The 20,645-nt window shown below is 43.1% G+C and overlaps 1 protein-coding gene across 1 annotated transcript; it reads right to left on the reverse strand.

The window, feature by feature from the left end:
* Nucleotides 1-8,054: 8,054 nt before the first annotated feature.
* LOC132820440 (interferon-inducible GTPase 5-like) lies at nt 8,055-19,929 on the reverse strand. Its single transcript, XM_060832577.1, has 4 exons — nt 19,377-19,929; nt 19,118-19,227; nt 17,584-17,749; nt 8,055-11,473 (listed from the first exon to the last, which is right to left on the reverse strand). Exons 3-4 carry the CDS (start codon nt 17,601-17,603, stop codon nt 10,210-10,212), a joined length of 1,284 nt encoding a protein of 427 aa, XP_060688560.1. The 5' UTR covers nt 17,604-17,749; nt 19,118-19,227; nt 19,377-19,929; the 3' UTR covers nt 8,055-10,209.
* Nucleotides 19,930-20,645: the final 716 nt, after the last annotated feature.

Raw genomic sequence — 20,645 nt, forward strand, 5'->3', positions numbered from 1 at the left:
TGATTTTAGAATCTCTGACCAAGGGAAACAGACTCTCAGCAATTATCCGGTCAAATGCTTCATAAAGTTATCTATCTTAATGAAATATGTTCTCTTCATCTGAACTCCAGATTTACTCAGTCTCTCAGCATAATACAAGCCCCACGTCAATGGGACCAACATAATGAAACTTTACTGATGCAATGATTTCATTTCTTAAATATAGAGGCCAGGCCTACACACAGTGCTGCAGGTGTAACCTTACCAAAACCTGTCCAATTTTAGAAAGACTTCTTGACCCTGAACTTCAATCCTCCCTCTATAACAGACACTTTGCCATTTGTTTTCCTAATTGCTTGCTGCAGCTGCCTGTTGACATTCTGTTCTCCTTGTCTGAGCACATCCAGATCTCTCTGAACATCACCATTTGGTAGTTCCACATTCTTGCAACCATCATGAATAATCTTCCAGGTATCTACACTGTACTCAAACTGCCATCTTGTTCTCCACTCTCTTGACCTGTCTATCTCTTTTCACATTCTGTGTGTCCTCCTCGCAGCTTACCTTTCCACTCCACGTTATATCATCAGCAAATGTACAAACATTAGTCTTTGTCTCTTCATTGGCAATCAGGAGTTTAGGTTGGTAACAGCTGTGGCCCAATATTGATCCTTGTGGGATGCTCCTATTCAGTGAGTTCCTAAATGTAAACTGCGCCATTAAGGTCTACTCGCTGCTTCTAGTTTACTAACAAATCCTCTATGCATTCTACAATGTTGCTCCCCCAACTCAACAATTCCGCAAACAATTCCACAAAAGAATTGCTCCTGTTTTTATCTGTCAGCCAGCACTCCCTGATTAGGGCTGTTAAGCTGGTCCAATCAGGGACTCATTCCATGAAATCCCCAGGCTTATAATCACCACACCCAGGGACATAGGCCTATTGTTTATCTTGTAGCCTCTCCTGGGGTGTTTACAAATGGGGCCAGTACCTCTGACTCTGCCTTGGATACATAGAACATAGAACATAGAAGGATACAGCGCAGTACAGGCCCTTCGGCCCTTGATGTTGCGCCGACCGAATCCTACCTAACCTATACTAGCCCAATAACTTCCAAATGCCTATCCAATGCCCGCTTAAATGACCATAAAGAAGGAGAGTTCACCACTGATACGGGCAGGGCATTCCATGAACTCACAACCCGCTGTGTGAAGAATCTACCCCTAACATCTGTCCTATACCTACCACCCCTTAATTTAAAGCTATGTCCCCTAGTAACACCTGACTCCATTAGCGGTAAAAGGTTCTTAGTATCTACCCTATCTAAACCCCTAATCATGTTATACACTTCTATCAGATCTCCCCTAAACCTTCTCTTCTCCAATGAGAACAGCCCCAAGTGCCTCAGCCTTTCCTCATAAGATTTTCCTACCATTCCAGGCAACATCCTGGTAAACCTCCTCTGCACTCATTCTAAAGCTTCCACATCCTTCCTATAGTATGGCGACCAAAACTGCACACAATACTCCAGATGAGGCCTCACCAGAGTCCTATACAACTGCAACATGACCTCAGGACTCCGGAACTCAATTCCTCTGCCAATAAAGCCCAGTACACCATATGCCTTCCTCACAGCACTATTTACCTGGGTGGCAACTTTCAGAGATCTGTGTACATAGACACCAAGATCCCTCTGCTCATCCACACTACCAAGTAGCCTACCATTAGCCCAGTAATCCATCATCTTGTTATTCCTACCAAAGTGAACGACTTCGTACTTAGCTACATTGAATTCCATTTGCCACATTTCCGCCCAGCTCTGCAACTTATCTATATCCCGCTGTAACCTACCACTTCCTTCCTCACTATCCACAACTCCACCGACTTTTGTGTCATCCGCAAACTTGCTTACCCAGCTTTCAAGTCCTTCCTCTAGATCATTTATAAAGATAACAAAAAGCAATGGTCCCAAAACAGATCCTTGTGGTACACCGCTAGTAACTGCGCTCCAAGATGAACATAATCCATCAACTACTACCCTCTGTCTCCTTCCAGCCAGCCAATTCCTAATCCAAACCTCTAATGTATCCTCAATGCCATACCTCCGAAGTTTTAGCATTAGCCTACCATGGGGAACCTTATCGAACGCCTTACTAAAATCCATATACACAACATCTACTGCTTTACCCTCATCCACTTCCTTAGTAACCTTCTCAAAGAACTCAATAAGGTTTGTGAGGCACGACCTGCCCTTCACAAAACCATGCTGGCTATCCCTGATCACGTTATTCCTACCCAGATGTTCATAAATCTTATCCCTTACCATTCTCTCTAAGACTTTGCCCACCACTGAAGTCAGACTCACTGGCCTATAGTTACTAGGGCTATCCCTACTCCCTTTCTTGAACAATGGGACCACATTTGCTATCCTCCAGTCCTCTGGTACTATTCCCGTAGACAATGACGACATAAAAATCCAGGCCAATGGCTCTGCTATCTCCTCCCTAGCTTCCCATAGGATCCTGGGGTAAATGCCATCAGGCCCAGGAGACTTATCTATATTCATCCTTTCCAAAATTCCCAAAACCTCCTCCCTGCATATTTCCAGGGCATCCATTCTAATTATTTGTGATTCCATATTCACATCAGCAACAGTGTCCTGTTCCTGAGTGAATACTGATGAAAAGTACTGATTTAATGTCTCTCCAATCTCCTCCGCCTCCACACACAACTTCCCACTACTATCCTTGACTGGACCGATACCTACCCTAGTCATCCTTTTATTCTTGACATACCTATAGAAAGCCTTTGGGTTTTCCCTAATCCTACCAGCTAAAGACTTTTCATGTCCCCTTCTCGCTTCTCTTAGCTCCCTCTTTAGCTCCTTCCTGGCTACCTTATAACTCTCAATCGCCCCAACTGAACCTTCACGCCTCATCTTTACATATGCCGCCTTCTTCCCTTTCACAAGGGACTCCAATTCCTTACTAAACCACGGCTGCCTCACAAGGCCCTTTACACCATGCCTGACTGGTGCATACCTATCGAGGACACGCAGTAGCTGCTCCTTGAACAATCCCCACATCTCATTAGTGTTCTTCTCTTGAAGCCTGTTTTTCCAATCCACACATCCTAAGTCATGCCTCACTGCATCATAATTCCCCTGCCCCCAGCTATAGCTCTTGCCCTGCGGCGCACGATTATCCCTCTCCATCACTAAAGTAAAAGTCACCGAGTTGTGGTCACTGTCCCCGAAGTGCTCACCTACCTCCAAGTCTAACACCTGGCCTGGTTCATTACCTAGAACCAAATCCAATATAGCCTCCCCTCTTGTTGGCCTGTCGACATATTGTGTCAGGAAACCCTCCTGCACACATTGTAAACCCTCCTGCACACATTGTAAGGTGTACAGGTGACATATAGCGGACACTAGGTCAGCGCCTGCACAGGGAGTGTCTCGGAATAAGTTTGTCCTCTTCTTCAGGCGGTAAAAGCATGGAGGCTGCAACATGTGCCGTGTCCATCTCAGACACCGAGGCTTTTTTTGACAATAGATGGAGGAAAAAGCCCACAATTTTCCACAGCCTTGCCAGCTGTTCTAAGGGGCTAGCTATGTTTTGCTCTTGCCCTGTTTGTGAGTTTGCAGCTTTGATGTGGTCCATATGTTTGTTCAGGACCGCCTCACCGACCCAGACTTTGTACGCCACAGAACCTGACCTTGCGTCAACCATGCCTCTTACCCACACAGGGCCATTTCCATGGTTTTGGCACCAAATGTCATCCCCTGAAGTAAACCTGCTCGATTGCTTAAAGCAGTCTTGTGTCAGACATTAGTGTTTATGATGGCTTTTTATATCCTCGCCCACTCCCCAACATGTCAGGGAAGATCAGATTTAACCTGGCATGGAGCCTTCTCCCCATTTGTGACTCTGCTGGAGCTATTCCAGTGGTTGCATGTGGGGTGGTCCTATTATCAAACAGGAACCAGGTCAGTTTAGTATCGAGTAAACCTATGGGCTGTTTCTTTGAGCCTGCCTTCAATGTTTGGATGGCTCTTTCTGCTCGACCATTGGACAAGGGATGATATGGAGCTGTCATCATATGCCGAATGCTATTCAATTTTAGGAAACACTCGATGTCCCCGCTGGTAACGGATGACCTATTGTCGGTGACCAACACTTCCAGGAGACTGCGGATTACAAAGGATGCTCAAATCTTTGCTACGGTCCCTGTGGATGATGAATGAACTTTATGCACGTCCAACCAATTTGAGTAGGCATCCACAATATTGAAGAATATTGTGACCACGAAAGGGCTGGAATATTCCAAGTGTAACCAAATCCCGGGTTTACCCAACTATTCCTGTGAATGTTGGGGAGATGCTGGCAGTACATTTTGTCCTTGTTGGAACTCTGGGTAACGCCCCACCAATGTGAACATATCTATATTCAATCCTGGCCACCAGACATAACTTCTCGCCAACATCTTTATTTGGATAAGCCCTGGATAACTTTGATAGAGTATCCGGTAGCAACCTTTCCTCGGGACAATCACTCATGTCCGACATAATAACATGGCGTCCTCTCCAGTGGTGTAGACTCGCCAGGTCCAGAAAGATTGCTATTCTGGTTGTGATGGCCCTTATATTCGCGGCATCACTACCAGCTGTTTCAGTTTTGCTCAGAGTGCATCTTTTTTGCGTCCACACGTTGAAAATGGATTCTTCCAGTGGCAGCACTACCACTGGTGTATCTGCCAGTGGGAGGCAGTTCAGGGCATCCGCCATTGCTACTTGGCCTCCTGGACGATGTAATTGTGCACACTTGGAATGAGAACCATTCCTGAATTCGACCAGAAGCTAATGTAATCTAATAGAATGCCTACAGTGTTGAAATAGGCCATTTAGCCAAACAAGCTCACAGCGACCCTTCAAAGAGTACCCCACCCAGACCCATTCCCCTACATTTACTCTACATTTTACCCCTAACTAATTCAGCTCACCTACACATCCCTGAACACTACAGGCAATTTAGCCTGGCCAATTCAGCTGACCTGCACATCTTTGGGATGTGGGAAGAAACCTGAACACCCGGAGTAAACTCATGCAAAATGTGCTAACTCCACACAGACAGTCACCCGAGGGTGAAATCGAACAAAGGTCCCTGGCACTGTGAGGCAGCAATGCGAACCACTGAGCCACCGTGCTACCCTGGATGACACAGGCTTGTTCTCTTTGAATAGCCCTAGCAGTGGTTTGTGGTCTGTTATTACAAATTTACATCTGTAAAGGCATTGATGTAACTTAACCAATAGCATAGGCTTCAGCCAAAGTCCAGAAAGCCGACATCATTGGGCATTCCATTCCATTGAGCCACTGGTAGCCACCAGGACCCAAATCTGTCTGCGGAGGCATCACATGTCAGCACCAGATCTCACTTGCAGCAATAGGGTGCTTACACCTTCAATGATGAAAGCTACTTCCTCATTTCCCTAACGACGATATCTTGGCTGCAAGACCATTTCCAAGGCTGACCCTTTTCCAATGGCAGATGTAAGGGTGCCAGGATTGAGGCCAGGGTAATGTATGAACTTTCCATAATAATTTACCAATCCAAGGAAAGACCTAATCTCCACTATTGACATGGGAGTCCAGCACATTTGTTCATCCTCACGTTATCTTCCAATGTTTCTTGTCCATTCTGTAGCCCAATGTACCTGGAACACACATTTTTAACTTCAAATGCATATGTCCATGTGCAAGAAACGGCTAAGGACTATGTCCAAGTTCTCAACGTGCTCTTCATTGGTCTTCTCTGTTATTACTGCATCATCTAAATAAATAGCAACCTCGGGTTGACCACCAGGGTAGAACATTGTAAAATGTTCTCCATCATCCACTGAAAAATAGTACAGGCTGATGATTGCTCAAATGGCAGTCTTATATATTGGTACAAGCCCTTATGGGAATTAATTGTCGCATACTTTTGGAAATCCTCATTTAACCACAATTGCAAGTACACATGTCTCATGTTCAACTATGTGAAGGACATTACCCCTGTGCCAGTTTTGTATATAAATCCTCAATGTGAGAGTTTGGGTATGTGAGAGTTGGGCTGACTGCTCTGTAGTTCCCAGCCCTTTCCTTACTGCCCTTCTTAAATAATTGCTCAACATTAGCTACCCTCTATCTTCTGGCACCTCCCTTGTGCCTGTCGATGATACTAATATGTCGACTAGGGATCCTGCAGTTTCTTCGTTAGATTCCCACAATTTCTTGGGATACACTTGATCAAGTTAAGAAACTTCCAGAATAAATGGGAATGGATTTGGGAGGTGACATCATTTTCAATGACTTTGGAGAGAAAAGGGACATTGATTCTTTGCAAGTACCGTATATACTCGAGTAGAAGTCGATCTCATGTAAATGTTGACCCCATGTTTTTGGTCAAAATGTTAGGATTTTTCCATAGATCTCATGTAAAAGTCAACCTTGGTTATTCACAGATAACAAATCAACACTTATGAGTCAGTGACCGTACCCATTACGCTCCAGTCCGGCTTTCCAGTCCACCAGCTGTCACGTTCTCTCCAGGTTTTCAGAATTGCTGTAATTCTTGTGTATTGCATCTTTATTTGTTTAGAGATCAGCTGGGCTTCTGTTACCGATACGGTATGTATTTTAACGGGCACTAATTTGAACTGAGGCATCCCTATAATAGTCAACCCCATAAACTTAACTTTATAAATTAGTGAAAAAATTCAATTATTTCTCGAGTATACTGGACTGGTATCTGGAATACAGTACGACAATACCACTCTTCCGTAGCAAGCAGAATGGAGGCATTTATTTTGGCGATAAATATTCAATATGGCCATAATTCTTTCTCCTTTTGTTGTTTATTATTTGACCTAGAGATCTGGATCTTGTTTGGCCAGTTTTGACTCACACTAAGCATGATTTTCATCCCCTCAAAAACAATACTCGTGTCATAGTCGAACCCCTAATTTCAGCTTAAACAAACCATCCAAAAAATTGGACTTTTACACCAGTATGTACAGTTCTTAGGGATTGAACAGATAAGGATCTAAAAGTATCTGACAACTGGAGGAATCTCTTCATTTCAAAGATGTGGGTCAAATCTTTGGCCCTTGATATTGGTGATTTTGGCGGCAGGAAGGGCACCTCATTAGACAGAGAATTAAGTGTAGGAAGGCCCACGGTCAACTTTCCCATCCAGCAAATCGTGTCCATCCAATCGAGACCCTTAAGACCAAGTAATGGCCATTCAGGGGTCTTAGCTGACTGCTGCTGGGGTTAACCCCATGGCAAGCTGGCATGTTACTATGCAGCATGCACTATCACTGTTCTCCTGCTGCACAACCACCAAATGAAGGACCTGTGCTCTGAAAGCGAGTGCTTCCAATTAAACCTGTTGGACTATAACCTGGTGTTGTGTGATTTTTAACTTTGTACACCTGAGTCCAACCCCAGTATCTCCAAATCATGCAGACAGCTTGTCACCTCGGGAGGAATGGGCAAGGATCTCTTGATCCAAAGCCAATCAGTATCTGATCAAGGGATTAGACATCTCACAGGTGGGTGCTTGTCTGTCGTTGGACAGAGCCCCAACCACAAAACCTACTCCCCTGCCACCCCATCACTTCCCTTTCTCCTAGTTCACCCTGCAATCCTTGGACTCTGAATGGGTGTATCTCCAGCAGGAGCCATGGCCTCCTCTATGACATGCCAATATAAGACCCATTGGCCTGTGTTTAGTCAGCAGCTCCATCCAAATGAGACCTCCATCCCCGTGCATCTGATTCCCGGGGAAGTCCACTTGTGGCCTTGCCACTGCCTAATTGAATTGTGATGCAGTGGGCCTTCCCTGGAAGAGGCAGTGTTAGTCTCTCACTCACTCTCCTGCCTTCAGAAGTTTCTGATCATATTTTGGAAGGAAACAAAACTTAATAATGTGGTAAGGAAGGAAGAAATCCAAAATAATTTGAACTCTTTGAACAATAACTTTGTTAACGGTTCCCAAAATGATAATCAATTATTTATTGATAACACAGCATTTAATTAGAACACTTTCCGATACAAATGTCAACGCAAGCTGAACTCCAATGATATGGTAATGCCATAAAAACAGATACAGAACATGAGCTTGACTGAAAATAAACTTGCCTTTTATTTAATGTGTTTAAAAAGGGCAGCTTGATTCAGAACAAAGGAATCTTGGTCCATGAGCATATGTTGTAACAGTCATCCTTGCAATCACTGGTCCTCCTGTCTTATAGTATCTCAGCAGCTGGGACCCATGGGGGAACTGGCAGAGGGTAAGTGAGTAATATGGTCGTAGAGGTGAGTGTGTCAGCTTTAGTACAACATGAACCTTGGAAATACAAAGTTGTTAGTGGAAGGGTTTCTTTTATGAATTGTGTCCGAAAATGACAACAGATTACAGTTTATGTCAATATGGTTTAAAGTGAGGGGAAAGACTTAAAAAGGCCCTGAGGGGTAACCTTTTCACACAGAATGTAGAGCGTGTCTGGAATGAGATGCCAGGGGAAGTGGTGGAGGCTGGTACAATTACAACATTTAAAAGGCATATGGGTGGGTATAAGAGTCAGAAGGGTTTAGAAGGATATGCCAAATCCAAGCAAATGGGACGAGGTCAGATTGGAATGTCTGGTCAGTGTGGATGACTTGGACCAAAGAAACTGTTTCTGTGGATGTTGCAATTTATGATTCCAGTATCCTGTACTGTCTTCACTGGGAAGCTGCTGTCAACAGCATGTCTGCAATTTACATCTGCTTCAGTCGCCTGCCTCGCATTTGCAAATGCTACCTCTGTATTGTGAGTGACGGCTTTTGGAGCAGAACAGTGGCAGTCGTGGAAAATTACTTTGAAGTGGTTTGTGGTCAGTTCTGAATGTGATTTTGTCTCCTGGAAGTAGTTATTGATGAAAATGTTCACAAGCAAAGACAATGGCCAAGCATTCTTTGTCCATTCATGTGTAATGTGTTCCATTCTGTTAATGTCCTGGAACTAAATGCGACCCGCTAACCTTGCTGCATCAGGGTGCTGCAAGTCCTGTCTCACTGGTACTGAGGGGTGGGACCTTGATGCCAAGTGCAGTCTCTCTCCCATCACCTGTGCAGTTCACTGCTTTGGACCGTGTTTGGATCTAAGCTGCCATGAGGCCAGGAGCTGAGCGGGCCTGGTTGAACCAAACTGAGCATCAGAGAGCAGGTTATTGTTGAGCAACTGTTGTTTGATAGCAACATCACTTTGTTAATGATTGAGAGGAGACTGCAAAGGCAGTTAGTGGTTCATTATTCGATCTGTGTTATTTGTCAGTTAGATTCAAATGGACAAATTGCCTCGGGCCTTGGCAGGGTGTGGAGCTGGTGCTTTCAGTCGTATTGCTGCATGTTGTCAGGGCCCTTCGCTCTTACATTATCCAGTGCCTTCATCCATATTTTGATATCATGTATATTGAGATCTGCAGAAAACTGAAATCTTTTCTGACATTCTCTGCATTGTGCAACAACTGTTCTAACGCCAGGTGAGTGGGCTGTACACTGAATGTGCTGATGGGTTTAACAGCATTGGAAAACAAGCTTTCTCTTGATAAGGCTTTATGTTGGGATTGTTATATGCTCGGAGGAAGACTATACTGTTAACCTTAACACAGGTTTAAAATGTCATGTGAATGATAGCTATGAAGGTGGAAAAAGGGACCAATGTGGAAATTACCCATAATCAAAAATAAACACAATCCCAGTGAATTTTCTTTCTGTAGGAGTCCATTTCAGTCATAATGCTGTTGTCATACTTTAGAAGACACCATTACAGAGAAGGAGCTGAATGTTAGAAAGAGCTGTCCATCACTGTCATTGTGGACACACAGATATTTCTGACCAGAGGAATAGTGGGCTGAATGGATACATCCTGTGCTGGATGATTCCAGCAGCAGGGAACACGTATTTTATTTGTATTTCATGAAGGGATAGCCAGTGTGCCAGGAATATGTGAAGTTAATTGGAGTCTTAAAATTCACCTTATTATACACCTCAAAAAAGATGCTGTTTTTTCTGCAATAACATTTCCTTGATATCAGGGAGGAATATTTTCAAAAATGAGTCAGTCACAAGGGAATATTTGAGTAAAGTTTCATCAGTATTTAGGGCTAGATCCCATTTATCCATCAACTGCAGTATCCACTCACTGCACTGATGTTTGGTTTATATCATTTTTGGTCCCAAATGCAGCTGTCACCACTTTCTGTGCACTCTCTGTAAGATCATCCAGTGCAGCACTCAGCAGTTTGTAGGTCACAAGGAACGAAGATCCTGCTCCGAAGATGGAACCAATCACTGGGATGATGTCAAGGGCGAGCTCGATTGCTGAAATGGTGACAGCAGCAGCACCCCAGGCCAATCTGTTTATAACATCGGGGGTTATCTCCCCGCCGACCAGGGGAGTTGTCACCACTGCTTTCAGATCCTCCACAGGTTTCCCTGCCCTCTTGGCCAGACTTTGAAGAGAGGAATCATTCAGACCCAGACATTGACGAAAATGTACTATTCCTCCAATTACTATCCCAATGTCACAGCCCAGGGAGACTCCAGGAACTGGCACTGCCCCAATTACCCCAGACAGTGTCGCCAACATCCAGACTCGTTTCCTTAGCTCTTTCCTTTTCTTCTCCACAACCTCCGAGTTGATATTTGGGAGGGCGAGGATGTATACACTTTTCTTTATATTCGGAAGGCCATCTTCCAGAGCTTTATTTAACAGACTAAAATCATACAGATTCAGGTCAAAGTTTGATATCAGGAACACTCTGGGTGATGGGATCCCAGCCTCTTGCAGCTTGCTGATACAGTCATTCCTGATCTTCTCCAGTTCTTCCTCTTCATTAAATTGCCTCCCTCCCTTTCTGTTTGAATCAAGATCATTATCAATTTTTGATCGAACAAAATAGAAATTCTTTCCAAGCCGTTTGATCTCTCTGGCAAGTTTTGTGTCATTTTCTGTGAATCGACAATATGAGATGATGATGAAAAAATCATACTTTTTAAATTTCATTTCCTTCAGGTATTTATTCGCAGGGAATTTTTTGGTTCCAATTCCTGGCAAATCCCAGAAACAAACATTCGGCAGGTGGGGATGTTTGTATCCCGTTGGCTCCATTGTGGTTTCTATGTTACCAACTTCAGCTGCTCCCTCATCATCGAACTCAAGTCCTCTCATCGCATTGATGAAGGAAGATTTCCCTGCACCTGTTTCTCCTGTTACTGCAACATTAAGTTCTGTATTGTCCAGTTCAGTTACTTTCTGCTGTACCACTGTTTTAACCTTTTCCACTCCACCCATGTCATAATCAGACTTGAGTTTGGTGAGTTCTTCATCAGTGAAGAATGTAGAGTTTGATGATTCCACTGTTTCATCTTCTAAACAGTTTGAAGTTTCAGCTCGTTGATCTCTGAAAGAAAATAAGCTTAAATAATGAGTTTTGAGAATATTTGTAGCTTCTGGAGGTTGAGTTTCTGGACGTAAGTTTACTCGCTGAGCTGAAAGGTTCATTTTCAGATGTTTCATCACCAAACCAGGTAACATCTTCAGTGAACCTCCAGATGAAGCAGTGGTGTTAGTGACCTTCTTTCTATTTATGTATTTAGTTTCCTTGGGTTGGTGATTCATTTGCTGTTCTTTTTCTCAGGGACTGGGAAATGGGATCTAAGTCAATGTGCTTGTTGATAGAGTTGCGGTTGAAATGCCAGGCTTCTAGGAGTTCTCGTGCATGTCTCTGTTCGGCTTGTCCTAGGATGGATGTGTTGTCCCACTCAAAGTGGTGTCCTTCCTCATCTGGATGTAAGGCTACTAGTTACAGTGGGTCATGCCTTTTTCTGGCTAGTTGATGTTCATGTATCCTGGTGGCTAGTGTTTGGCCTGTTTGTCCTGTGTAGTGTTTGTTAAATTCTTGCAAAGTATTTTGTAAATAACATTAGTTTTGCTTGTTGTCTGTTTCGGGCCTTTCAAGTTCATAAGCTGCTGTTTTAGTGTGTTGGTGGGTTTGTGGGCTACCGTGATGCCACGAGGTCGGAGTAGTCTGGCAGTCATTTCCGATATGTCTTTGATGTGGGGGAGAGTGGCTAGGGTTTCTGGATGCGTTTCTTCTGCTTGTTTGGGTTTGTTGGGGAAAAATTGGTGGACTGTGTTCATTGGGTACCGATCGTTTTGAATACTTTAAACTCTATGAACAAACATATCGACTTGGACCCCATTTACCACCCTCTGAAAAATAGAACAGCAAATGACATTACCAACCCAAGGGAACCTAAATACATAAACAGATAGTGGGTCACTAACATCAGTGCTTCACCAGAGGCTCACTGATGATGTTACCTAGTTAGGTGATGAAACATCTGAAAACAAACCTTCCAGCTCAGCGAGCAAACTTACATCCAGAAGCTTAAATAATCCCTAGAAATGTTCAGAGCCTCCTAACACACTTAATTTGTCACTGACTATTAAAATGAAATCATTGTTTTAAATATAACTGTTTGTCATGGCCAATTTCTACAAAAGGTCTTGTGTGAGCAACGAGATGAATGTCAGTCATCCCTCTTACTGATGGACCCATTACATGTAGGTTCATTGCTACCACACTGGAGGATAATCATAGCCTTTCTCTCTCTTTCTAGAAAGTAGCAATCAAATGTCTACCTCCACACCCCACGTTCCTCTTCATCAGTCTATGAATCACCTTCCTTCATTCTCCTAAGCCCTCCCAAAGGGGTGGTTCCAAACTGCTGTTTCTGAGGCTCAAGTGTCGTGATGGATCAAGTGAACGGAGGCTTGGTTAAAGCCCAAACCCAGGGCCTTGCTGTTGCAGATACTCCTCTTGTGTTGAAGGACTGAAGAAGAGGAGAGATTAATAGGGTACAGGAGCTGTATACCTGCCTGAATACTTTCTTTACAAACAATATTGAGTAAGTGTAAAGTGTTGCACTGATTGGTTGTATTCTAGAGGAGGAAGACACAGAAGCTGTTTAGTTTAGGATGGCAAGGCAGCACGGTCACATGGTATGTGTGTCCTGTTGCATGTGAGAAGTCATGGATGCTATCAGTGACATAACCAACCACAAATGCAGATAATGGAACCAGTCATATAAACCTGAGCTCTGGGCTTTGCAGTTTGGATTGGCAGCTAGACTCACTATGATGCATCTGCAGGGCTGAGATCAAGGTGAATAGCATGTTCACAGAGGTAGTCAAACTGCAGGCTAGGATCTTGTAGACAGAAGGGACATGGGTGACTATCAAACAGTCCTAGAAAACCAGGAAGAGAACCCTAATTAATTTTCTAGTTTGGATATTGATGAAGGCATTTATGAGTGCAGTCAGAGACAAGTTCATGGCTCTATGGGTGGTTCAGCTGGACAAGAGGAGAGAATGATAAAGGATTCATTAGTTAAGAGGACTGGCATTTGTGTTACTCCCTGATACCAGGGCCAACAGTGTCATTAGTGATTGCAGGACATTCTTCTGGGAGAAGCTGAACTGGTGGAGGTCGTGGTGATTGTGACTTGGGTAGGGACAGCAACTTTCAGGGAGCTGGAAACGAGATTGAAAAGCAGGGGCACTTGAGCAGTAACTTCAGAATTCCTTCCGTCTCATCTGAGAGTCATTATAGAATTAGGAAAATGGAGCTTATGGCTGGGGAATCTTGTGGAGAGAGGGAGAGCAGGGAGAAGACGAGCATCTTTGTAGGGAGATTCACTTGTGCTGCTGGGGGTTTAATGTGGTTTAGAAAGGGAATGGGAAGCTGAGAAACTCCAATTTGAGTGAAACAAATCCCCCCAAAAAATTCCGAATTATAGGCACTGCATCTGAAGGCATGCTGTGCGGCATTCACAAAAGATTAATAACGTGAAAGGACAATTTGAGGTAAATGAGTTAATTGCTATTATGGAGTTGTGGTTCCACGTGTACTAAATTTGGAAGGTGAATATCCAAGGATATTTAGCATTTATGAAGGACAGGCAAAACGGAAGTGGCAGAAACTTCTGATCAGAGATGAAATCAATACATTAGTAAGACAGGATCTTAGGCCAAAGGAACAATATGTAAAATCAATTTGGGTGGAGCCATGAAACAGCAAAAGGTAGCAAACATCGGTGGGAGTTGTTTATCTGTCACCATAACACGCATGATTATAAGATACAGGAGCAGAATTAGGCCATTGGGACCATCAGGACTGCTCCACCATTTGATCATGGCTGATATGTTTCTCAACATCATCCTCCTGCCAAGTTCCTGTAACCGTTGATTCCCATTGCCTTCCCTCCTTTTTCAAAGGAATTAGCTTAGAAAAAGTTGTAATCCTGATGATTGCAATTTCAAAACCAAGTGAAGGACCAAGAAAAGATTTAAAAATGGAAAAGAGAATCATGAAAGTAAACAAGCAAGGAATTTCAGGGTAATCTATAACAGTTTCTTCAGGTATGTTAAATGGAAAATAAACTAGCTCCAACAAATGTAGGCAAATTGCAGTTGGAGTTTGAAGAACAGGCAGAGAAACTAAATGGTTACTGTGTCTGCCTTTGTAGAAGATACAAAAAAATCTCCCAGAAATACAAACAGACGAAGAGAGTATGGAACTGAGTGACTGAAAGAAATAAGCATTCATAAACATTTAATGCTGGAAAAGTTAACTTCATTGAAGGCTAGTAACTTTCCTGGACCAGGTTAGCTTCATCCCAGACGGATACTCAATGTATTGGTGATTATCTTTCAAAATTCTGCAGATTCTGAAAACATTCCTATGGACTGAGAAGAGCAATGTTACACCATTATTCACAAAGGGAGGAAGAGGGAGAGCTGTTACCTTGACACCACTCACTGTTAAAATCTGTAAAAGATGTAATAAGTGGCTATTTGAAAAGAATGATAGAATTGTTCAGTGTCAACATAGACTTGTGAAGGGGAAGTCTTGTTGACAAACTCATTGGTGTTTCTTTGAGGTGATTACTTTTAGCATTGATCCAGGAGAATCAGTGGGTTAGCTCCCTTTTGATAAGGTCCTATGTGGGTTTGTGAATGAAATTAGAAGGCATGGGGTTGGGGCAAAACATATAAATATAGCTAACAGTGAGAAAGCAGAAATTAGGAATACCGAACAACCTCAATTATCTGAGCAAGATACATTAAAGAGGAGTTACCGACACTGGTGTGCCGATTGCATCTTTTGTTTACAATGATGCAAAGTGAAGTTGGATAATCTGTACTGAAGAACATGTGGAAACTCTAGCAAAAACAAAGAAGCACAAGTACCAGCAACGGAATTTTTTTTAACATAAGAGTTAGCTGCACAGCTCTTTGCAAAAGTAAGTGCTTTATTCCTGTCACTTTACCAGGCCACTCATGGAAAATAAGATAAAGAAAGTAAATGCATGAGCGAGGCGCTGCTTCTGTTTTTCTATCGTGATACTGCGTTCAGTGGGAACTGACAAATGCTCTTGTGATTGTAGAAGCTGTTCAGGACCTTGTTTAATGCTGGGATTTTCATATTTATGTGACAGTCAGGGTTTCATCCTTCTCAGTTTAACCAGACTTGTGCAACATGCTCCACGCAGCCTGGAATGTTGTTCTAGTGTTATTTCCTATTGCTATAATCACAAGATACTTCCGAATAAAACATTTTAAAATTCTGCAATTTGCAGAATGCAAACATTAGTTAGTTTAAATAGCAGACTCATCAAAATTATAGATTTAAACAGAGTCTCCAGTAGAGCACAACATTACATCCTCTACTTTCCTCCATAAATACGTAGAGTGCTTCAGGAATATTTCAGGATTTGATCTCCATTTAAGCAATATCCAGTGTTTGTATACATTTTAAATTGATTTACTGAAACAAAAACTCTGCAAACCATGCTTTTTTTTACATTTTGTGTTCAGTATGGCTTCTTTTGTTTACGATCAGGTGAGTTATCTGAACAGTTACCCAGACAAAATACTCCCCACCCGTCTCGTTCGGATAAATCAAGGTTGCTCTGTAAATAGATTATTGTCAAAAGTCAGACTGTTTACCAGTGGGATTTGGTAAGGATCACCACTTGATCCATGGCTGTTCACAAGATGCATAAATGGTGTGGATTTGGAGATCAGTTGTCAGATTTCCAAAGTTGCTGAAGATACCAAACTGAAATAAGTTATGAAGAGGATACAAGGAGGCCTCAACACGTCTTGGACAGGCTCAGTGAATGGACTAAAGTATGACAGACAATAACAGCATAGCATGTGGAGCAGAGTCGGCCATTCAGCCCAGAGGAAAGATATTTAAAATCGATTATCCGAGCGAAATTGTGCCCGCCCATCTCGTTTGGATAATCGAGGTTCCTCTGTATTCAACTCCTTTATCCAAAGTCATTAATTTATAATGTATATAATCATGGCCCCAGCATTGATCCCTCTGGCACTCCACTGGTTACAGTGAGAATTCCCTCATTATCCTAACTTTCTATATTCTTGATTTGCTAGCCAATCCTCTGTGCATACACATATACACCATCAATACCATGGGCTCTTGTCTTAATCAGTGGACCTATGGGCAATACCTTATAGAACATCTTTTTGAAAATGCAAATATATGGCACCTTGTGCTTCCTGTTTATCCACCTGGCTGAATGCCTCCTGGAACAATTCTAATAAAAAAGGTGTCTGGTAAGATTTCCCTTTTGGAAAGCAATGCTGTCTTTGCTTGATTGCTTAGAGTCAACATTTTTCCAATGACAGTTGTTAAAATGGAATTGCACAGGGATTTGAGACCAGGTATAAAGATCCACTTCTATAAATCATGAGAGCCCAGTTAGCGTATTGCGTCTAGTTTTAGTCTCCGTTAAAGGAGAGATATACATTCGTTGAGGGAATGCAATGGAAGTTCATCACATTAATCTTGCGATGGTAGGATTGTCATTTGAGGAGGAATTGAAGAAACTACATTTTGCATAAGGGTTGACTACATTGTCTCTGTTAAAAAAATCTGATCAAACATGACAGGTATTTATATATATATATGATGGCTTTTGAGTCTAAAATCTGGAACATAGTCTCCAGTTAAAAGGGAGTAAAAAGTGAGGTCTGCAGATGCTGGAGATCAGAGCTGAAAATGTGTTGCTGGTTAAAGCGCAGCAGGTCAGGCAGCCCTTCATCAGGAATCATGAAGGGCTCATGCCCGAAACGTCGAATTTCCTGTTCCTTGGATGCTGCCTGACCTGCTGTGCTTTAACCAGCAACACATTTTCAGCTCCAGTTAAAAGGGAGGCCATTTAAGAGGAGGAGGAATTCCTTCACTTAGATGGTGTTAGGTTGTTGTAAATTGCTGTCCCAGAGGGATGTGGAAGCTCAATCATGGAGCATATTCATGACAGAAATCAATTCAGTTCTGCAGAACAATCACATGGAGATCATGAGGACCTAACCATGATCTAATTTACTGGAAGACCAGGCTCCATGAGCTGAATGGCCTTTTCCTGTTTCTATGTTCCTTTGAGCCTATGACAGAATACGAGGAGTTTCTTGACCAACCTGGAGCTGGCTCCTCCCATCCTCCTTCTGTGTCTCTCACTGCTTTCCCCGTCTGACTGCCCAGTGATTCCAGAGAACCCTCCTCACATGGGGGGGGGAGGGGCCAGAGGGTCGTAGCTCCTCCCACGATGTCACTTCTTCGTCTTTGGTTGTGTTCGGTTTTCTCCTGTTAGAGGGAGAGTAGAGAGAGTGAGTCGCAGCACCTTATTCGCCATCAGATAAAGTACAAGACTGGTGTGAGGAACCCCGTCCTTAATCAGAGTGAGGACAGGAACATGAACTTCATCCCAGAACATTTTACATCTTCACCCAGTCAGTGTGTGAGGGAAGGAGTGAGTTGTTAGATGTGTTTCACCTTCAATATTTTCAGGAAATTGCTCTCTTTGGGGAAACAGAGAAGGCAGGCTGAGTGGAAAATAGAAAAATATTGTGAGTGCAGGCTTTACTGTACAAATAAAGTTGTCTGAATGACCCTCCCTTTGATTAATGTGTAAATTGGCTGGTATCTGGTGGTGATGTGCAGACACTGTGTGGCAAATTGCTACAAAGTTCCTGATGATTTGCCCCATTCCAGCTTTAGCCTCATGAACATGGCATTTTATGCTTCATTTCACCCATGGTTTTCATGATGTTGCTCCATTTACATATGAACTGGCCACAAATCTATTTGTTACTGAAAATCACAAAATGGCTGATTTGTTACATCGGTAAAAACAAGGGCTGCACATGCTGGAAACCAGAGTCTAAATTAGAGTGGTGCTGGAAAAGCACAGCAGGAGCAGGAAAATCGACATTTCGGGCAAAAGCCCTTCATCAGGAATAGAGGCAGAGTGCCTGCAAAGTGGAGAGATAAATGAGAGGGGGATGGGGTGGGCAGAAAGTAGCATAGAGTTCAATAGGTGAATGGGGGTGGGGATGGAGCTGATAGGTCAGAGAGGAGGGTGGAGTGGATAGGTGGAAAGGAAAATAGGCAGGTAGTACAAGTCATGGAGACGGTGCTGTGCTGGAAGGTTGGAGCTGGGGTGAGGTGAAGGTGAAGCGGAAAGGGAAATGAGGAAACTGGTGAAATCCGCATTGCGAGTCTGTTTCAGGACATAAAAGTATTTTTAAGCCAACGAGATATGCGCACTCAGCATTCGCACCCAAAAAAGTTTAAATTAATTTCATGCGTTTGTTTTTAAACCCTACGGATAAGAAGAAACAAGATGATTTGTCCATATTGCCAAAGACTCCGAAGCAGTTTCTCAATGTTAACTTTCTGCCGAGTACAGTCTCCACATCCTGTCACTTGAAAACAACTCACTCCCTTCTCAACAGCACGACGAGACATTTTCTACAGTTTGCTCCGGGAACAGTTTCGCTTAGATTTGGCCTCCTGAAGAATTCTTATTGTAAAACTTCAGAGTTCGAGGGGTGAAGCAGATCGATAGAGCCAGACTCTGCCCAAGTTGTGCTGTAATCCTGTTTAAATTTAAATGCAATTCTCTCTGAATGTGACAGCTGCACTGTTTTGTTTCCATTTCCTGGTCCTTACCTGCACTGTTTCCGTGGAGGGGGTGAATTTCTCCGTGTAGTTCACACTGAATGCACACCGAGATGTCTGTGATCTCGGCGTCGCACTCACTTTGTCAGGAAACAAGGAATCTGGATATTTAAATACAAATTTTGAAGGTCAATGCACAGCAAATCTGACCAATGAAAATCAAAGGCCAAGCAAGGTCACTTGTTACTGGGGAGATTTTGCTTTTACAGGTTACACAAAAAATGAGAATATAAACAAAACACAACTTTACCCCAGACAAGAAGTTGGGAACTGGTATCTGCTTGAATTTCAGATGCAGTCACTGGGCTGGATAGTTGGAGATGGGTGGGTTCAAACAATTCCTATTTGACGAAATGACTTTGCTCTGTTTAAAAGTAGCCCTTTAGCTCCATGAAGTTTCACTTTCAGGGAATTCAGTTCATGAAAAGAATCTGTACATCACTCAGCTGAGGAACACGTCAGCAGTTTCGATTGAAATTTCACCAACAAACAAAGATCAAACACCAGCCAACACTTAACCGGTTAAAGGACAAACGGCTCCTCAAAGCAAACCCATCAATCTCTGATTATAAAAACATTTTTAATCCATCTGTTCTGATGGACTTTAGGCTCAATCTACAAACTTATTTTCTTTTATGTGTGAGCCAAGTCCTGCGTGCTCTTTAAATAAAGCAATAGGAAAAAATATTTAATCTTACACTTCTGGTTTTACTCTATCAGTAAGTGGATAAAGTATACAGAGCTCTGGGTCTAAACCTTTCTGTCCCTGACAAACTACTAAGTAAGTCAGTTCACAAAGAACAAAGATGTATTCCTGCCCCGACCCAGTCTTTTATACCATACAAAACATCATACCATCACTCAAGTGAGATTGTCTTCTAATTGGCTGTTGCTCTGACTCCATTCCCCGCCTCCTCGCATTCCCGGATGTCCGATCCCACGTGACCCTCCTTTGTCTCTGAAAAGGAGCACCATGTGGCCTCCTTTCGGGCACGAAACGGCAGACTCGCAAACTTCCGGGGCGCGAAACGGCCAATCACGTGACCTCCCGGCACTCTTCCGGAATGAGAAACAGGGAGACCACGTGACCAAGCCTGCGTCTCGGAGCATCACATGATCATCCTCTGCGCATGCATCAGAGGATCACGTGACCTCCGAGCGCCAAGGACACGCCCACTCAGACTCTACAATTTATTTTCCTGGTAAGTTTTATATATATATAATATGGAATTTTATATATATATATGGAATTCAATGTAGCTAAGTGTGAAGTCATTCACTTTGGTAGGAGTAACAAGAGGATGGATTACTGGGCTAATGGTAGGCTACTTGGTCGTGTGGATGAGCAGAGGGATCTTGGTGTCCATGTACACAGATCTCTGAAAGTTGCCACCCAGGTAAATACTGCTGTGAGGAAGGCATATGGTGTACTGGGCTTTATTGGTAGAGGAATTGAGTTCCGGAGTCCTGAGGTCATGTTGCAACTGTATAAGACTCTGGTGCGGCCTCATCTGGAGTA

The sequence above is a fragment of the Hemiscyllium ocellatum genome, chromosome 11 (genome assembly GCF_020745735.1).
Source record: "Hemiscyllium ocellatum isolate sHemOce1 chromosome 11, sHemOce1.pat.X.cur, whole genome shotgun sequence".
NCBI lineage: Eukaryota > Metazoa > Chordata > Chondrichthyes > Orectolobiformes > Hemiscylliidae > Hemiscyllium > Hemiscyllium ocellatum.